Raw genomic sequence first — 15866 nt, 5'->3', positions numbered from 1 at the left:
TAACAACTACTTTCAAAGTAAGTACCACACAATTAAACAGGAAATAACACTTTCAAACCAGGAACAGATTTTTTTCAAATGTTATTACAACTTATTATTATTACGTATTATTATTATTATTATTATTATTATTATTATTATTATTATTCTTACCTGCTTTCCCCTATGAATCGAGGCCAGGAATAACAACATTACAATACAACATATACCACCAGTTTAAAATCACATAAACAGTTAAAACATCTGTTTAAAGGAAATATACAACCAATACTAAAGCAACCCATGCATAATTTAAAATTCATAATTATCACCACAGTGGAAATGAAGATATATTTTTTTTGCACCTGGCTTGCAAAAGCAGATAAAATATTTAGTTTGTATTTTACAAGCATGGGATACAGTATGAATACAACAAAGGAACTTCTGTGACTGTAGGAAAGGGAATTTAAAGCAGGTGCAGATTGTTGCTGGTAGTTTAACTAGCAACAAGCTTTGAAACCCCCTTTTCCACACAGTAAAGGCACTTGATTTTGCCTCACCCTTGCAGATATTTCCTCTTTCTGGACTGGGCTTCCTCCTTTTCGTTCACTGGGTCATCTTAAATCACCTAAATCCAGTTGTGATGAGCGCAAACCATAGCAGACCTCTTCAATGCATGGAATTTACACAAGTATTAATATGTTTCTGTTTATTCCAAATGTCTCACAATGGGATTGCAATCTAAATTGATGCAAAAATAGTTACAGGCTGAACTGTAGTCTTATGCAGTAGTTTCACTAAATTTGCACTAAACTGTACTCATTTAATGTTGTAGAATGCAACTTAGCAGAGAATAGCCATCTCTGCCAAACCAGGACAATCAGACTTGTCCACTTTGCAGGTGTGTTGTGTGGATAAAACAGGAAGGAGAGATGTTTGTGATGAACTAATCTAATTGGGGGGTAGGTAAGATATAAATTTACCCAATAGGATAAGTGTGGTGGGGCTGCAGCCATCATAATAAGTTATGCCCAATAATTTCAGTGGAGCATAATTTGAAGAACCTTTCCCCTGATTCAAACTCTTAACAATGCCATGGTCTTGCCAGTGTGTACCTATTCCCCTTACTACACTAGAAAAAGTTCTTGATGTGAAAAGAGAAGCACAAATAAAGCAGTTCCATGTATTGTAGCAAACTGCTTTGTGTGTGGAAGAGGTGCCACATTATGAAATTATAGCAGAGACCACTAAACACTTTGGTTCTTTCCAATGGAATCCAAGAGTCTGTAGTTTGGAATAGTTTGGTGCTGGGAGAACTGTAGTTCGCTTTCTGAATTTCAGCACTTGAGCTCTAGCAGAAAATTCCATGTACAGGCAGTCCCCAAGTTACAAACATCCCACTTACAAACGACTCTGAGCCATCATGGGCAAAGGTGTTTCCACTGAAGCTTTATCACAAATTCTTCAAAATCCCTCTACCATTTTGCATTCTAATAGCTTGTGATTAACAAGAAATCTTGTGATTGTATGTGATCGAGTTCCTTCTGAACATTAGCATAGAATTCTTCATTTTCTTCTTCTGCCTTTGGAGTTGGAGCATAAAGTTGGATTAAAGTTATATTGATGGTTTTCCCCTCTGAAGTCTTGTTGATATGATGACATGATTTGGTCAGGCTTTGCACTGATTGTTTTTGTTTAATCTCTCTTCATTATAAATACCACCCTATTTCTTTTTAGATTTTTTTTCTAAGGGCCCTTCCACACAGCCCTATATCCCAGAGTATCAAGGCAGAAAATCCCACATTATCTGAGTGTGGACTCAAATAACCCAGTTCAAAGAAGATATTGTAGGATTTTCTGCCTTGATATTCTGGGATATAGGGCTGTGTGGAAGGGCCAAAGTAAAAACACTGTGTAATTATCTGACTCAAAATGGCCCATTTAGCTTGCTCACTCCCAAGTATTGCAGTGTTTATACATCCCATTTCTTGTTTTACAATATCTAGCTTCCCTTGATTCATGTTTCCCACTTTTCATTTTCCTGAAGCTTTGGACATTCCTTTCGACTCTGAGAACATCAATAGCTCTTGAGTTCAGTTGCTTTATTAGCTGCAGCATTACTCATAAATGTACTCTGCTCTTTCTCATTAGTTGAATGTTATCCGATTTGGAAATTACATCTTCTGGCACAATGTCTTGTTTTATTTTGAATTGTCTCATCATGGGGGTTCCTGGTAAAAGATTTTCAAAAGGACATTTACCATGCCTAGCTCTGTGCAATGCTAACAAGTGTTTAGCTATGATGCCATTACTGTTGCCTCTAAAAGATCCTTTGCCAATGTCAGTCACTACTACTGCCACTGCCCAGTAGTTGTTTGGCCCATTTAGTCTGGCTCCTCCTCAAAAGCTTCTCTAGTAGGAGACCCTACCAGCAGCTGCCACCTGCATAGACTCTTACCTCACAGGAACACGCGTTCTCACTCACTAGCGCATTGGTGAGTTCACAGTTTGGCTTTATTAAATTTGAAAGACGTTGCCTCAAAATGTATGAACCATTTCACTTGTTAGCAGCATATCATTAGGAATGAATGCCTGGATCTTCTTTCCTCTTCTCGGAATGAGAATGAACATAAGGGGTTGAAGTACATTGAAATGTCTGCATTGAGCAACATGGTTGTTTACTGTTGGACAAAGACCTAATTATCTGCAAAACGATTATAATTCTCAATGTGCCAAATATCTCTTTATACTGCCAAGAGTAAAAAAAAAGGTTTCCGATGAGTTTCAGTTACGACTGGGTGGTTTTTCAGTGTTGTGCTCCTGATATTGTTTTCTTGCTGCAAAGGAAATGCGGGATTGTACAAAAAGCCCATGTCATTGTAGGAGTTGCCAGCCTGCCAGTATCTCCAGGGTAGATGGCATTCTTTGCTGCTTTGGTTTCCTAATAGGGGAATGAGGTTAAATGGAGCCAAGATGATTGCGTGTTGTTGTTTGCTAAACTTTAATTTGTCTTGGTTTTTTATTTGTTTTTGAACTCTTTAATACAAAATATGAAGTAAGAGCGCAGAGTTTATGTAACATTGTTACATGAGGTCACAAACAAAAACCAATCTACTTCTATTACCAAGATTGCACTTTCACATTGTTTTATAGGACTGTATGATTTTCATCATTTGAAATCACTGAGATTTATTTCCAAGTGTATAGTTTAGTATCTCAGTAGCAGAATGGGTTGAAAGGTTCACATACATGTCCTATGTTCTGTTTTTATTATGATCATATATGTTAACTGTGCTTCTTATATTGTGGGTTAAATATTGAATAATTTCTTAAGATTAGCCAATATTACCATAATTCTAACATTTCAATTCAGATGTGAGTCCTACTGAGTGTTAATATGTGTATGAAGGACTACAGGTTAATTCACAGGTTGCTGTAATGTATAATAGTATGAAAATGGATATTAAACTGTGAATTAGATATTCTAAATGTAAAAGATACTCCCTCAGGTTTTGTTTTTTCTAAACCAATGTTGAAATTAGCTTTGTGAGAATATGGTACAGTAGTTTTCTAGTGTGTTCTCCTCATTAAAATTCAGCTAGCATTCCCTGTTCTCTGGCTTAACTGTGGTTTTTGCTGTGCTTTTGTTCCACGTTTGAATAGATCTTGTTGAAAGCCAAAGTGGAAGAGCAAACTTTTCAAAGACAACATGAATCACTAAGCAGTGAGACTATAACAAAGTGTACAGGCAACTCTGCTCACAAAATTATTCAGAGTTAACTATTTCATCATTTAAGGTACGTATGATAGAAGTTAACTGGTAAATATATACGTAGCTAGGATAAACAGTTTACTCTAAAAATTGTTGAAAACTTAAAAACTGGCAAGTTGAATTTTGGAACAAACTGTGTTGCCACTCCATAAAGTTTGTAATGACTAAAATCTCAGAATGGAATGTGTTTTTGGGTATTTCTGCTTTGCTTTTTCACCATTTTTTTCTATTACACCAAAATGAATGTTAGGAAATGGCATATTAAAGAACAATTGTTCAGCTATTCATTTAGGTTTAAAAGTTGTTGGAAAATTCAGTTATGAATATTTTCAAACTGAATTAATTAGATTGATGCCAGTTTATAAAAATGTCACTTTAATTATTCACTGCTTCCACATTTCAATTAACTATGCTTGAAATATATAACTGTCCAGTAGTTTGTAAACAGATAATTAAAATTACCTACCTATCTACTTAATATTGTCTACCTTAACTCCTTAATTCTCTAACCATGTTATATAACAATTGTGTTGAAATATATGCATTTTTAAGTCCCGAGAATATGTACTGTGTTAGGTAGCAAAATGAGAAGATAAAAATCTAAGGAAATTGAATATGGTATAAAATGTACTGGTGATTCCAAACTGAAAATATGTCTCCACCTCTTTAAAGAATTATGACCAAGGAAGAATCTTACAGGGAAGAATTTAGCTATGACAGAATGCCAACTTTGGAGCGTGGGAAACAAGAAAATGGGAATTATGTTCCGGATGCTAAATCTAGTGACCTTCAGCTATCAAAAAGATTCCATCCGTGTTTTGTTTATAGAGCATGGATCTATTCTTTGTTGATGGGGGTAAGTATGGATTGTTATAGAAAAACTAGGACAGCCTTACAAAGATAAAGGCAGAGAAAAACCTTATTATATCACAGCCAATTAGAAACGTTTGAAATTAATTTTTAGAATATTTGAGCTTTATAAAAGTTTGGGTTGAAATTCTTGTGGCGTCAGCACCACAACACTGTTATGTACTTCTTGGAAATATGACCTTCTGTATTCAGTGAGGCATAATCCCTGAAGTATGTGAATCAACCCATTAATTGGTTTTCTTGCCTTTATGTCTCATTGTCTATCTGTCACGCTGTACAAGTTCATATGCTTGACCACAGAGTCATCCAACTTGTGTTATCTAATGGAACCAAAATAAATTTCCTAGTAAGGTTTTTGCCTCAATTCATAAACAACTTGGGTACCTCCCAAAGAAACATTTTGGATTTCTTTATTTTTTAAGCCCTAGATTGTACATTTATGAACTGATTTGGGCCAAAGCTGATACTTAAAAACGTTGGTTTTTTAAAAATTGTGAATGTTGGGCCAGTTCAGACAGAAAGTAGTATGAAACAAATTGTAAGATTGTAGGTGCTGCTAAACTTTTGTACCCTTCAAATCACAATCAAAACCATTAAGGTAGATGATGTTACCTAAAAGTTCTAGTTGCATTATACAAGTGCATTTGTGTGTCACAGAAAACATAGCTCTCTCAGATTCTGTCATGTTCTTCTTGTGGGTGTCTGAAAATAATGTAGAATTCCATATTTGAGAGAAAGTGGGTTATTAAACAAAACAAATAAGAACTTTCCATTTGCTATACCAATCTGTCTCTACCAAAGAATAATGTAATCCAGGAGAAGTTGAAAAATGCCCAGATTCTTGGAAATTAGTGTTATCTTTTGGAAGCAATGGAGGATCTCATTAGTAGCATGCTTCTCTTGCATTTATCAGTTAAAAGAATGTAGCCTAAGCAAACATAATAGAGGTTAGGCCACTGACTCTGGTGGTTAATAAAGTAGATAGTGGTATTCCTAGAGCTAAACTAGGATGCCAGAAGGTCTAATCCTGTGGGCCTTATGCAGCCTCTGAAGCCTTCCAGATCCTCCAAACTGGTGGTGGGCAGGTGGCCAACTAGGCTGACTGCTAGAAACATTTATTTATTTAGTTTAAAATCACAGTGACAACAAAAGAAACTTTTTGATACTCAAAATATTTTAAATCACAATTCAATAAAAGGACATCATGGCAAAGTTATCAAACATATTTATTTGATATACATTGCAGATCAGAAGCATTGCTTTACATAAAGCTATTTACGACAAAACTCATACAAATACAATTTCATCTTGTGATGAAATACTGGGGTTTTATTATGATAATCTATATAAGTGTTTTTTAAAATCAGGTTATTGTTCTCCACTAAACAGGTAAAACAGTCTATTATTACCTAGGACCATCACACAAAATCACTGATAGTGATTTTCAATTACAGAATTTATTTCTAGGAACAAAATGATATTAACACCACTAGATGCCATTTTCAGTTGTTTTGGGTGGGATGGAAGTGCATGCCTCCTGAAGAGAAAATTTCCACCAGTGAACTGGCATCTTTATCTTTGAGACTACAGAAAGTTCTGGGAATGTAGATCTGAAGCTGATTGATTTTCTTGTAGCAATAAACCCCCGTCATGATATGTTGGCAGAGTGTTGATAGTAGCTTGGATCCATCAGACTCAAAATCCATTCACTCTGTGGCAGTGACCCCAGATCTTGCTAGAACTGTATGAGCAGTAACTTTATATAAGCCATAGGAGCTGACAGTTTCATTGATTTATATTCAGTGTAGAAAAAAGTGAATTAAATTATTCATTCACTTGATCACAAATTGAATATTTCTCTAGGCAAACAGCCAAGGAACTAAAATGACAGCTTTGTTATGTTTTTAGCTGCAGCATACAGGCATTGTGCCCTCTTGTCGGTATTTGCTAAGGAAACCCTGCGTCTGTCAAGGACTTCCCAATTTTATATTGTCACTTCTAATTTTGCATCTAAGACTTTCCGATTTTGAGATTAGTTAGAGTCACAACAATTGGATTTATTCAATTTTGGTGAAACTGTCATCATACTATATGTAATTCCAAGTTCTGTAATGAACATGGACAAGTCAGCTAGACATACTTTGACCCTGGTTCCCCCCCCCCCCCCCCCACTTCAGTAGTTTAGCTATAAACTTGAAAGGGCAGGATTATATCTGTTATGTTCCTGGGTTTTTTATTAGGTAAAGTGGAGAAAGATAAATACTTTATTTATATACATGTCTTCTGCATCTTGAAGGCTCAAGAGGATTACCAGTAGTAAAAATTAGTGAAAAAGAATGAGATTGTTATTCCTTGGAATTTCTTCAGCTTTTCCCTATTTTTTTTCTAAAGCCTACTACTATCAGTCCCACGCTCTTTTTAAAAAGATGTTGCACTTTGTCAGTATTCTCAAACATGAAAGCCTATTAATTCTTGCTATTCTTTGAAACTATTCTGACATATGTTTGACTATAGTCATTTTAGAGAATATAAAATGCCAGTCCACATGTGTTATTTTTGGTCACTGGAGCTTCCATCATAGTTGCCATAAGATAGAGAAGTTATAGCTGAGGTTGTTGATGCCTCTCCCCCCCCCTCCCCCTGGATATTTTATTAACCAGAAATGCTTGTAAAAAGTTGGAATGCACCACTGTGTAGCCACACTGTCTGTCTTTGGTTAAATGTCTCAGTGTGTATGCCAAGAAAGAAGCTTGTTTTCTTTAGATAGCAAAAAAAAAAAAACAAACCAAAAAAACACCAAAAAAAACCCCCAGTTGTTCGACATGTGTATGTGTGACTTTTAAAAAGTTGTAGTTAGCTGTAAGAAAAATATTTCTGTATATTTTCCATGAAGTTGTGATAAAAGCAAGGACATTTTAAAATGAAAATGCAATCCCAAAGGGAAGAGAATATTTGTTTCTTGTAATTTTTTTCAATGCCTCAGTGTAACTGGTGATACCTATTTTTCCTTTATAACATACAAACACTTTCCAAGTTGTTGTTCTGATTTGCTGTTGCCAAGTCCTTGCATAATAATTGTCAGGACTTGGAAGCAATGGCATTTTTTCAACCTTCTGTTTTTGATTTCATTATCATCAGTACAGAAAACTCATGATAAAAAGGCCCAATATGTTCTTTAAAAACCCCTTCCAACTTTCGCAATTGTTGAGTTGTATAAGTTTTGCCAGTGTTTTACCTTCTGTGAAATTTCTATGTTTCAGATTTGCATACTTGTTACTTCAGGATTTTCACTTTATTTGGGAAATGTATTTCCATCTGAAATGGATTACTTACGTTGTGCAGCCGGTTCAGTAAGCATTGTGTTTTATTCCTGTGAAATAGTTTATATTTTTTGAAATTATTTGGGCATAATTGAACTCTCAACATGTAAATGCTTTCTTTATGTGATTTTTGTTGTTGACTTTCCATCTATCCATCCATCATCTATCTATTTAGTATAATTGGTGGCATTTTCCTAATTAAAGTTGAAGGTGGCTTTAGCTAGAGTGAAACTCAACTTACCACCTTATCACACTGGGGGCTTTTGGCCCTTTGCTACACTTTGGGGACGGGGCCTTTCCCAGCGCCATCACATGACTTGGCTCCACTCAATTGATCCCCGAAGTGCCGAGGAAGCGTCAAGAGACACTTCCTCACCAACAACGCAAGGTAAGTAGTGTTTCTGGTAGCTCCAATAGAGATATCAGCATTTTTCTCCTTTCCCTCATGTGATGGAAACACATGCATGTTGCCACTCTTTTCCCCATTCCCTTCTTGTGATGGGGGAAGGAGGGAGGGCACGTAAGGCGCTCCCAGTGTCTGCCATTTTGCAGGTGATTGCTGGTGAAATGGAACAAGATGAGGGAGGGGAGGGCTCATCTGTATGATGGGATCCTTAGTGTCATCCAGGCAGTAAGTCATCTTGGCAGAGAGAAGATGTGAATCCATAATTAATGGCTGTAAATGGAAATTGCCATTGAGTTCTCTTTCCATTGGTTAGGGCCAAGAGTGATAGTGGAGAAGTGAGAGCTACCATATGTATTCCGGAGCCTTACCCTTCCTGGCTGATTAAACAGATCAGAGGGGGCTTGGCAGAGTGGGTGATGGTGGTGGTCAATGCCTCCTTAGAACAAGATAAAGTCCCAGCTTGCCTAAAGGAGGCAGCTGTAAGACCTATATTTAAAACATCATCCCTGAATCCCTCTATAATGGACAACTATTGGCCAGTGTCCAACCTCCCTTTTGTGAGCAAGGTCTTTGAGCGTGTGGTGGCCTCCCAAATCCATGGATTTCTGGATAAAACTGATTATCTAGATCCATTTCAATCAGGATTCAGGCCTGGCTATGGAACAGAGACAGCTTTGGTCACCTTGGTGGATGACCTCCGCAGAAAGCTAGACAGGGGGAGTGTTCTCCTGTATCTCTCAGCAGCTTTCAATATCATGGTATCCTTCTGGGTCGTCTCGCTGGTATGGGGCTGGGAGGCACTGTCTTACAATAGCTTCAGGCCTTTCTGGAGGGCCGTACCCAGAAGGTGGTCCTGGGAGACTATTCAAAACTCTGGCTGTTGACCTGTGGTGTTCCTCGGGGTTCCATTTTGTTCCCCATGCTGTTTATCATATACATGAAACTGCTGGGAGAGGTCATCTGCAGTTTTGGAGTACGGTGCCACCGGTTTGCAGATGACACCCAACTCTACTACTGCTTTCCACCTAATGCCAAAGAAACTGTCCTGACCCTAAACCAGTGCCTGTTATCAGTAATGGACTGGATGAGGATGAGGGCAAACAAATTGAAACTTAATCCAGACAAGACAGAGGTACTCCTGGTCAGTCATAAGGCGGACTAGAGAATAGGAATCCAGCCTGTGTTGGACGGGGTCACACTCCCCCTGAAGACACAGGTTTGCAGTTTGGGGGTCCTCCTGGACTGAGCACAGAACCTGGAGGCCGAGGTATCTGTGGTGGCTGGAAGGACCTTTGCGCCCATTCCTTGAGAAGATATGACCACGGTCGTATATGCCTTAGTTACATCCCATTTGGATTAATGTAATGTGCTCTATGTGGGGCTGCCGCTAAAAGTGCTTGGAAGCTTCAGCTGGTACGAAGAGCTGCAGCCAGGTTGCTCACTGGGTCTGGCTACAGGGAATGGATCCCCCCCCCCCAATTGCAGCAGCTCCACTGGTTGCCAGTCTGTTACTGGGCACAATTCAAAGTGCTGGTTATGATATTTAAAGCCCTAAATGGTTCGGTTCAGGTCCAAGCTATTTGGCTGACTGTATCCCCTTGTACAAACCTGCCCCTGCCTTGAGATTTTCAGGAGAGGTCCTCCTCATAGTCCCACCCACCATGTTTCATGGACAATTCAAGATTTTAATAGTGGCTTACTATGTTTTAAAACAACATTTTTGGACTGAATCTAATTGCTAGTCCTAACTAGAATAGACCAATTGAATCAACATGAGCTTGATATGTTGACACAATCTTTTTGTGTGCCATACGCTTGGGAAATAGGCATACTCCTGAAAATTTATTTTTAGGAGTTCTCTTAATTTTATTTTATTCTTTCTCAGTGTATTCCCTCAGCAGCTGTGAGTTTTGCCATAGCCAGAAACAAAATCAATGTGGTAAGTACTTTAGGTTGGAATATTTAAATTGTTAATATTTTATTGGTTTCATTAAAATAAAACATTATTGTTGTTGTATTTACAGATACCCAATTTTCAGATTCTGTTTGTATCCACATTTGCGGTTACAACAACATGTCTAGTTTGGTTTGGATGTAAACTTGTCCTGAATCCTACAGCAATAAATGTGAGTTGAAAGCAACACAGATGTTTAGTTTGTCGTTTGATACTGCATTGCTTCTTTATTAAGTGTATATAGAATCATTAAACAATTAATCAGGTTTAATCAGTCATTGCTGGAGCAATTTCATAATAGATTATTTTTGTTTTTTATATGGATAAGTATAATTTGTGCCTTTATGATATATCATGACCAAATTATTTGCACAGCTTTCACTGTGTTAATGGAACTTAAAATAGTTATGACTAACTTTTCACTTTGAGTTGAATTAGTCCTAAGTATGACTAACTTGTTCTGGATCTAGGGGCACAACTTGACTGACCATTTACTGGAGAAGGCACCCAAATTAGCTTCCTGGCAGCCAAACTGCATATGGAGCTGATCTAGGGTAATGCAAGCAAGGCCACAGTAATGCCGCCTTGACCCATATTAATTAAACTTACAGATTGCTCTGAATTCTGCCCTAGAGTTTGGAACAGGTCACCGCTTTTGGTCCATGTAAACAATTGGGCTGTTTTTGAGATGGGACAAGCTGCAATTGTTTACAAAGCTATCCTGTTGCACTTGCCATCCCATTCTGTTTTCCTTATTGCAGTGATATTTAGGTGCAACATACTGTAGGTTCTGCTGGTCATTTCATGCCTACAGCTGGAGCAATCAGGGAAGGGAGTGGGAAGAGGAGGGGCAAATAGGATCCAGTGCTGATAGTTGGTCGGGATGACCTCCTGCCTCTGCAGCAACTGGGGTTGTGTGGCTATGTAATCCATCCCAGAATTACATGTGCTACACCAGATCATTCCCAGAATAACGGGTTACTGTAGATCTGCCTTAGGTCAAAGTTACCATTTAGTAACCTATTTCTTTGTAAAATAGAAAAGGTTGCTCTTCTATCTTCAGATTGGTTCACACATATGTGAACATCACTTTATTTCTCAGAACCCATCATTTATTTATTTGTTTGCTTGTTTAATACCCTGTCTTTCTCATGGTATAGTTTCAAGAAGAATCCTTTTCACTGTGTTTGAGGAGTCTTTAGAAACCACCGATTCTTAATTTTCCAAAGTAGAGCTTTCAAACATAGCACATTAAATATTATTTCAACATATAGAATGAAATTTCTCTCTCTGTGTGCAATTTCCATGTTGACACTTTAAACTACTTATTTTTAGATTAATGGTTATGTATTTGGTCATGTCACTTCTGTTTGTTTCAGTACTAGGTTTAGTTTATTTTTTCAATATTTAGAATGAAATGTGTAAAAAATATTACTCACACTACTCAAGATTCAGAGCTCGGGAAAAATATTTTTGGACTACAACTCTCACAGCCTAGGTTCATAATGTTTCTATGCTCTGTTGAGAATACTTCCTCCATAGGCCATGGATGTAAATATGTGACTGAATTAAATGTAATATATCTGCAACATCATAGCCATTAAAAATTGGAACAGTGTTCCATATTGAAAACTAGTGGGTAAAATTGCTGGTTGTGTCATATAGCCAGTATTAAACATGACAATGGAAATTATCTTGTTTATGGAGCGCATACTGTGATTGTGAAAACTGGACTCACTGCATAGAAATCTGCTTCACAATAATTATTGCCAAGTATATATTTTATTTAATGTTCTAACCCATTTGCTACCCACCTTCGATGGTGCTGCCCTATCTCCTTCGCCTACCGTTAAGAGTCTGGGTGTCGTTTTGGATTCGTAGCTGACAATGGAAGCTCAGGTCGCTGCTGCTAGCAAACAGGCCTTTTCCCATCTATGACAAGTGAGGCAACTGGCACCCTATCTATCTGATGAGGCTCTGGCAACAGTCATCCATGCCATGGTCACGTCTAGGCTGGACTATTGCAACGCCTCTGTATGTTGGCCTTTTGATGTCCACGACCCGAAAGTTCCGTATTGTTCAGAATGCGGCAGCTAGGCTACTCACAAGAACACCCATGGAATGCCATATAACACCAGTGCTGCAGCATCTGCATTGGCTTCCAACTGATTACCGTGGTCTATATAAGATGCTAGTTCTGACCTTTAAAATTCTTTACGGCCAGGGCCCATCGTACCTTAGGGACCGTCTCTCCTTCTCCCATCATCGGAGGTTGCAACAACCATCCCAATGCGACTTACTTTATATTCCGGGTCCTAGAGAAGTGCACTTGGAAAGGACCAGACACAGAGCTTTTTCTATTTCTGCCCCTGCCTTATGGAATGCCTTGCCGCCCTATATGAGAGCCATGTGTGAGTTAGGGCCTTTTACCCTAGCACTCAAGACCTGGCTCTTTACTAGAGCTTTTAATTGATGTTAATTTTATCAATATTTGTATGTATGTATTTTTATCCTTTACAATTTTATCTTGTAAATCGCCTAGAGCATCTTGGATGGAGGGCGATTAATAAGTAATTAAATGATGATGATGATGATTAGTATGAAATTTATGAGGTTCCCATTATAGGAGACATAATTGCAAATAGAGTATTTGGATTCACTTTACAAAGCCATGTGACATTGTTTGATATATTTTTGTAAATAAATCTGTATTAATCTAAATTATTTCATAAATTTTATGCACAGATAAATTTCAACTTGATTCTCCTAATTCTGTTGGAGATTTTCATGGCAACAACTGTAATAATTTCAGCTAGGTCAAATGAGGAATGCTGCAGGAGAAAGAAAGTAAGTTTTCATTTCTTTAATATATATTTTTTAAAAATACCCAAAAGACTGATTCAGCATGTATCATGTATCCCTTCTCCTACATAACCTCTGCTTTTTTCATATGGAATTAGGACCTCAACCAGACTTTGTCTGCTTTGATTGCACAGATGAGAGCAACCCATTCAAAGCCTCTGTGCTGCTAAATATTGTCCCTTGTGACACATTTCAGTCAGGGAATCATATTTCTGAAAGTCTGTTATTTTGTGTCATTGTACAGAAAATTCCAGGAGATATCTCTTGTAGTATTTTTTTTAAATGTGTGGATGAGTGAAATATTCAAAAAATCTGTGAAGGAGTGAAATGTTCCAAGCTTGATAGGCTAAATGTGTTCTACCATTGTAGCAAGTTTCACCTCAATTGCTGTAAAAAAGGAAAGGAGCCCCTGAAGTTTCCCCAATTATAGTAATTATGCGCACTTACTACAATGAAAAAGTAACAAAATTTTGTTACTCTTTTTATAGTAATGAAGTTTTCACTAATTATACTTCAGAAACACTTTAGAAACAAAACGCCAGAGAAAAAGGAAGGAAGGGAGGGAGGGAGGGAGAAGAAAAAGAAAGGATGAAAGAAGGGAGGGAGGGGGAGAAAGAAAAAGGAGGGAAGGAAGAGAAAGGAAGGGAAGGGAAGAAAGAAGGGTCAAAGGAAGTGAGGAAAGAAAAAGAATGAAACAGGAAAGGAAGAAGAGGGAGGAAGATTTATGAGCAAAAGCGAGGGAGGGGAGGGAGGGAGGAAGTGTATGAGGGATATGGAGAAATGAAGGAAAGAGCCACAAAGAAAATGCATACCCGGACAACTGCGTGTACATACGCTAATAAAGAAATGTAATTTTTACTTTTATAGTTTTGCTGATAGTGGGGCTGTGTAGCTGTAGCTTTAAACAATGCAAAGTTTACATATGGAGTATTGTCTGTACCTGTACTAAAAAATTCCCTTTCGTAGACATCAATGAAATAGTGTCACCTCCAGTTCTATGCTGAAATGACCACAAAGAAACTAAAATGTTCATAGTGCTGCTAGGGTGAAATGAAATTTCCTTTAGTCTTGTAGGAAGTTAGAGCTACAAACGTCAGATCATTTACTTTACCTAACCCAAGGTACAATCCCGTGGGAAGTCTCTTTTGAGAGTGGAAAAGCTTTTTTCTGCTTTAACCAATATTTTGCATGAACCAAGAAAGCAGTTAGCAGTGTGCTTCTGTTAGAACAAATTGTTTTGTTGCACAATGTCACAAGATGTAGTCTTGCTCAAAGCTTACTAACACAATGTGTTACACAATCTCATATGCAAAGTCTTACTCAATGTTGCAAGGTACAGTACTCTCTTGCCCAAACTTCTTGTCATTAAGTTTTCCACTATCTCTTGGGCAACATTTTGGAGAAGATTGCCATTACCAGAATTTCATTCAGCAGTGTACCTCTGGATCTAGCACCTAGCAATGCATTCCTTCCTCTGACTGACTTCTTTCAGAAAGGGCTATGTATTTCAGGATGAAAGGGTTGACATTAAAGGTACATGTTGGTATATATACAGTATGTATGTGTGTGTATATACAGGCAGTCCCCAAGTTATGAACAAGATTTTGTAGATTTGTTCTTAAGCTGAATTTGTATGTAAATTGGAACAGGTACATTTGTAAGTGTAACTCTAGCCAAATATTCGTTTTTGATAGCATAGGGAAGGGTTAACAGCCCTGCGGTGCTTGAACTGATGTCTGTGTCCCTGTTCATAAGATTTCACCTCACTTTCTGTCCCTGTGAGAATTGGATTTTTGAAAATTTGGCTTGTTGTGGAGATAAGGATTGGAGATAAAGCTTCAGTGGAAACACCTTTCCCCCATGCTAACTCTTTCAGTAGTGAATTTCCCCTCCGAGGGGTAGATTTTTCTTGGTGGTTGTATGTTTTCCGGGCTGTATCGCCATGTTCCAGAAGTATTCTCTCCTGATGTTTCGCGCACATCTATGGCAGGCATCCTCAGAGGTTGTGAGGTACGGAGAAATTAAGCAAGGAAGGTTTATATATCTGAGGAAAGTCCAGGGTGAGAGAAGAACTCTTGTCAGTTGGAGGCCAGTGTGGATATTGTAGTTAATCACCTTAATTAGCATTGAATAGCTTCATCTCCTGGCTTCTTCCTGCCTTGGGGCATCCTTTGTTATGAGTCGTTAGTTGCCCCTGATTAATTCATGTCTGGAAGTCCTCCGTTTTCAGAGTGTTGCTTCTTATTTACTGTTCTGATTTTTGAGTTTTTTAAAATACTGGTAGCCAGATTTTGTTCATTTTCATGGTTTCCTCCTTTCTGTTGAAGTTGTCCACATGCTTGTGGATTTCAATGGCTTCTCTGTGTAGTCTGACATGATAGTTGTTGGAGTGGTCGAGCATTTCTGTGTTCTCAAAAAATATATTGTGTCCAGGTTGGTTCATCAAGTGCTCTGCTATGGCTGACTTCTCTGGTGAGTTAGTCTGCAGTGCTTTTCATGTTCTTTGACTCGTGTTTGGGCGCTGCGTTTGGTGGTCCCTATGTAGACTTGTCCATAGCTGCATGGTATATGGTAGACTCCTGCAGAGGTGAGAGGATCCCTCTTGTCCCTTGCTGACCGTAGCATTTGTTAGATTTTCTTAGTGGGTCTGTAGACAGATTTCTCTTACTTCCTGTTGTCTCACCCCCATTCTTTGATGATGAA

General features: G+C 38.0%; 1 protein-coding gene across 2 annotated transcripts in view; it reads left to right on the top strand.

The window, feature by feature from the left end:
* Positions 1–2327: 2327 nt before the first annotated feature.
* mlc1 (modulator of VRAC current 1) overlaps positions 2328–15866 on the top strand; it is a 20912-nt gene continuing 7373 nt past the window's right edge. The window contains exons 1-7 of one of the 2 annotated variants that reach the window (XM_062982275.1): positions 2328–2474; positions 3643–3776; positions 4424–4607; positions 7882–7971; positions 10233–10286; positions 10372–10473; positions 13047–13148. In XM_062982275.1, the coding sequence (XP_062838345.1) occupies positions 4428–4607; positions 7882–7971; positions 10233–10286; positions 10372–10473; positions 13047–13148 (528 nt within the window). In that variant the 5' untranslated portion in view covers positions 2328–2474; positions 3643–3776; positions 4424–4427. The remainder of the gene's footprint in view (positions 2475–3642; positions 3777–4423; positions 4608–7881; positions 7972–10232; positions 10287–10371; positions 10474–13046; positions 13149–15866) is intronic. The other variant, XM_008111209.3, reaches the window with a different exon arrangement.

The sequence above is a fragment of the Anolis carolinensis genome, chromosome 5 (assembly GCF_035594765.1).
Source record: "Anolis carolinensis isolate JA03-04 chromosome 5, rAnoCar3.1.pri, whole genome shotgun sequence".
Classification (NCBI taxonomy): Eukaryota; Metazoa; Chordata; class Lepidosauria; order Squamata; family Dactyloidae; genus Anolis; species Anolis carolinensis.
Note: the sequence above shows the minus strand (reverse complement) of the source record. Positions and strands in the feature narration are given on the sequence as shown.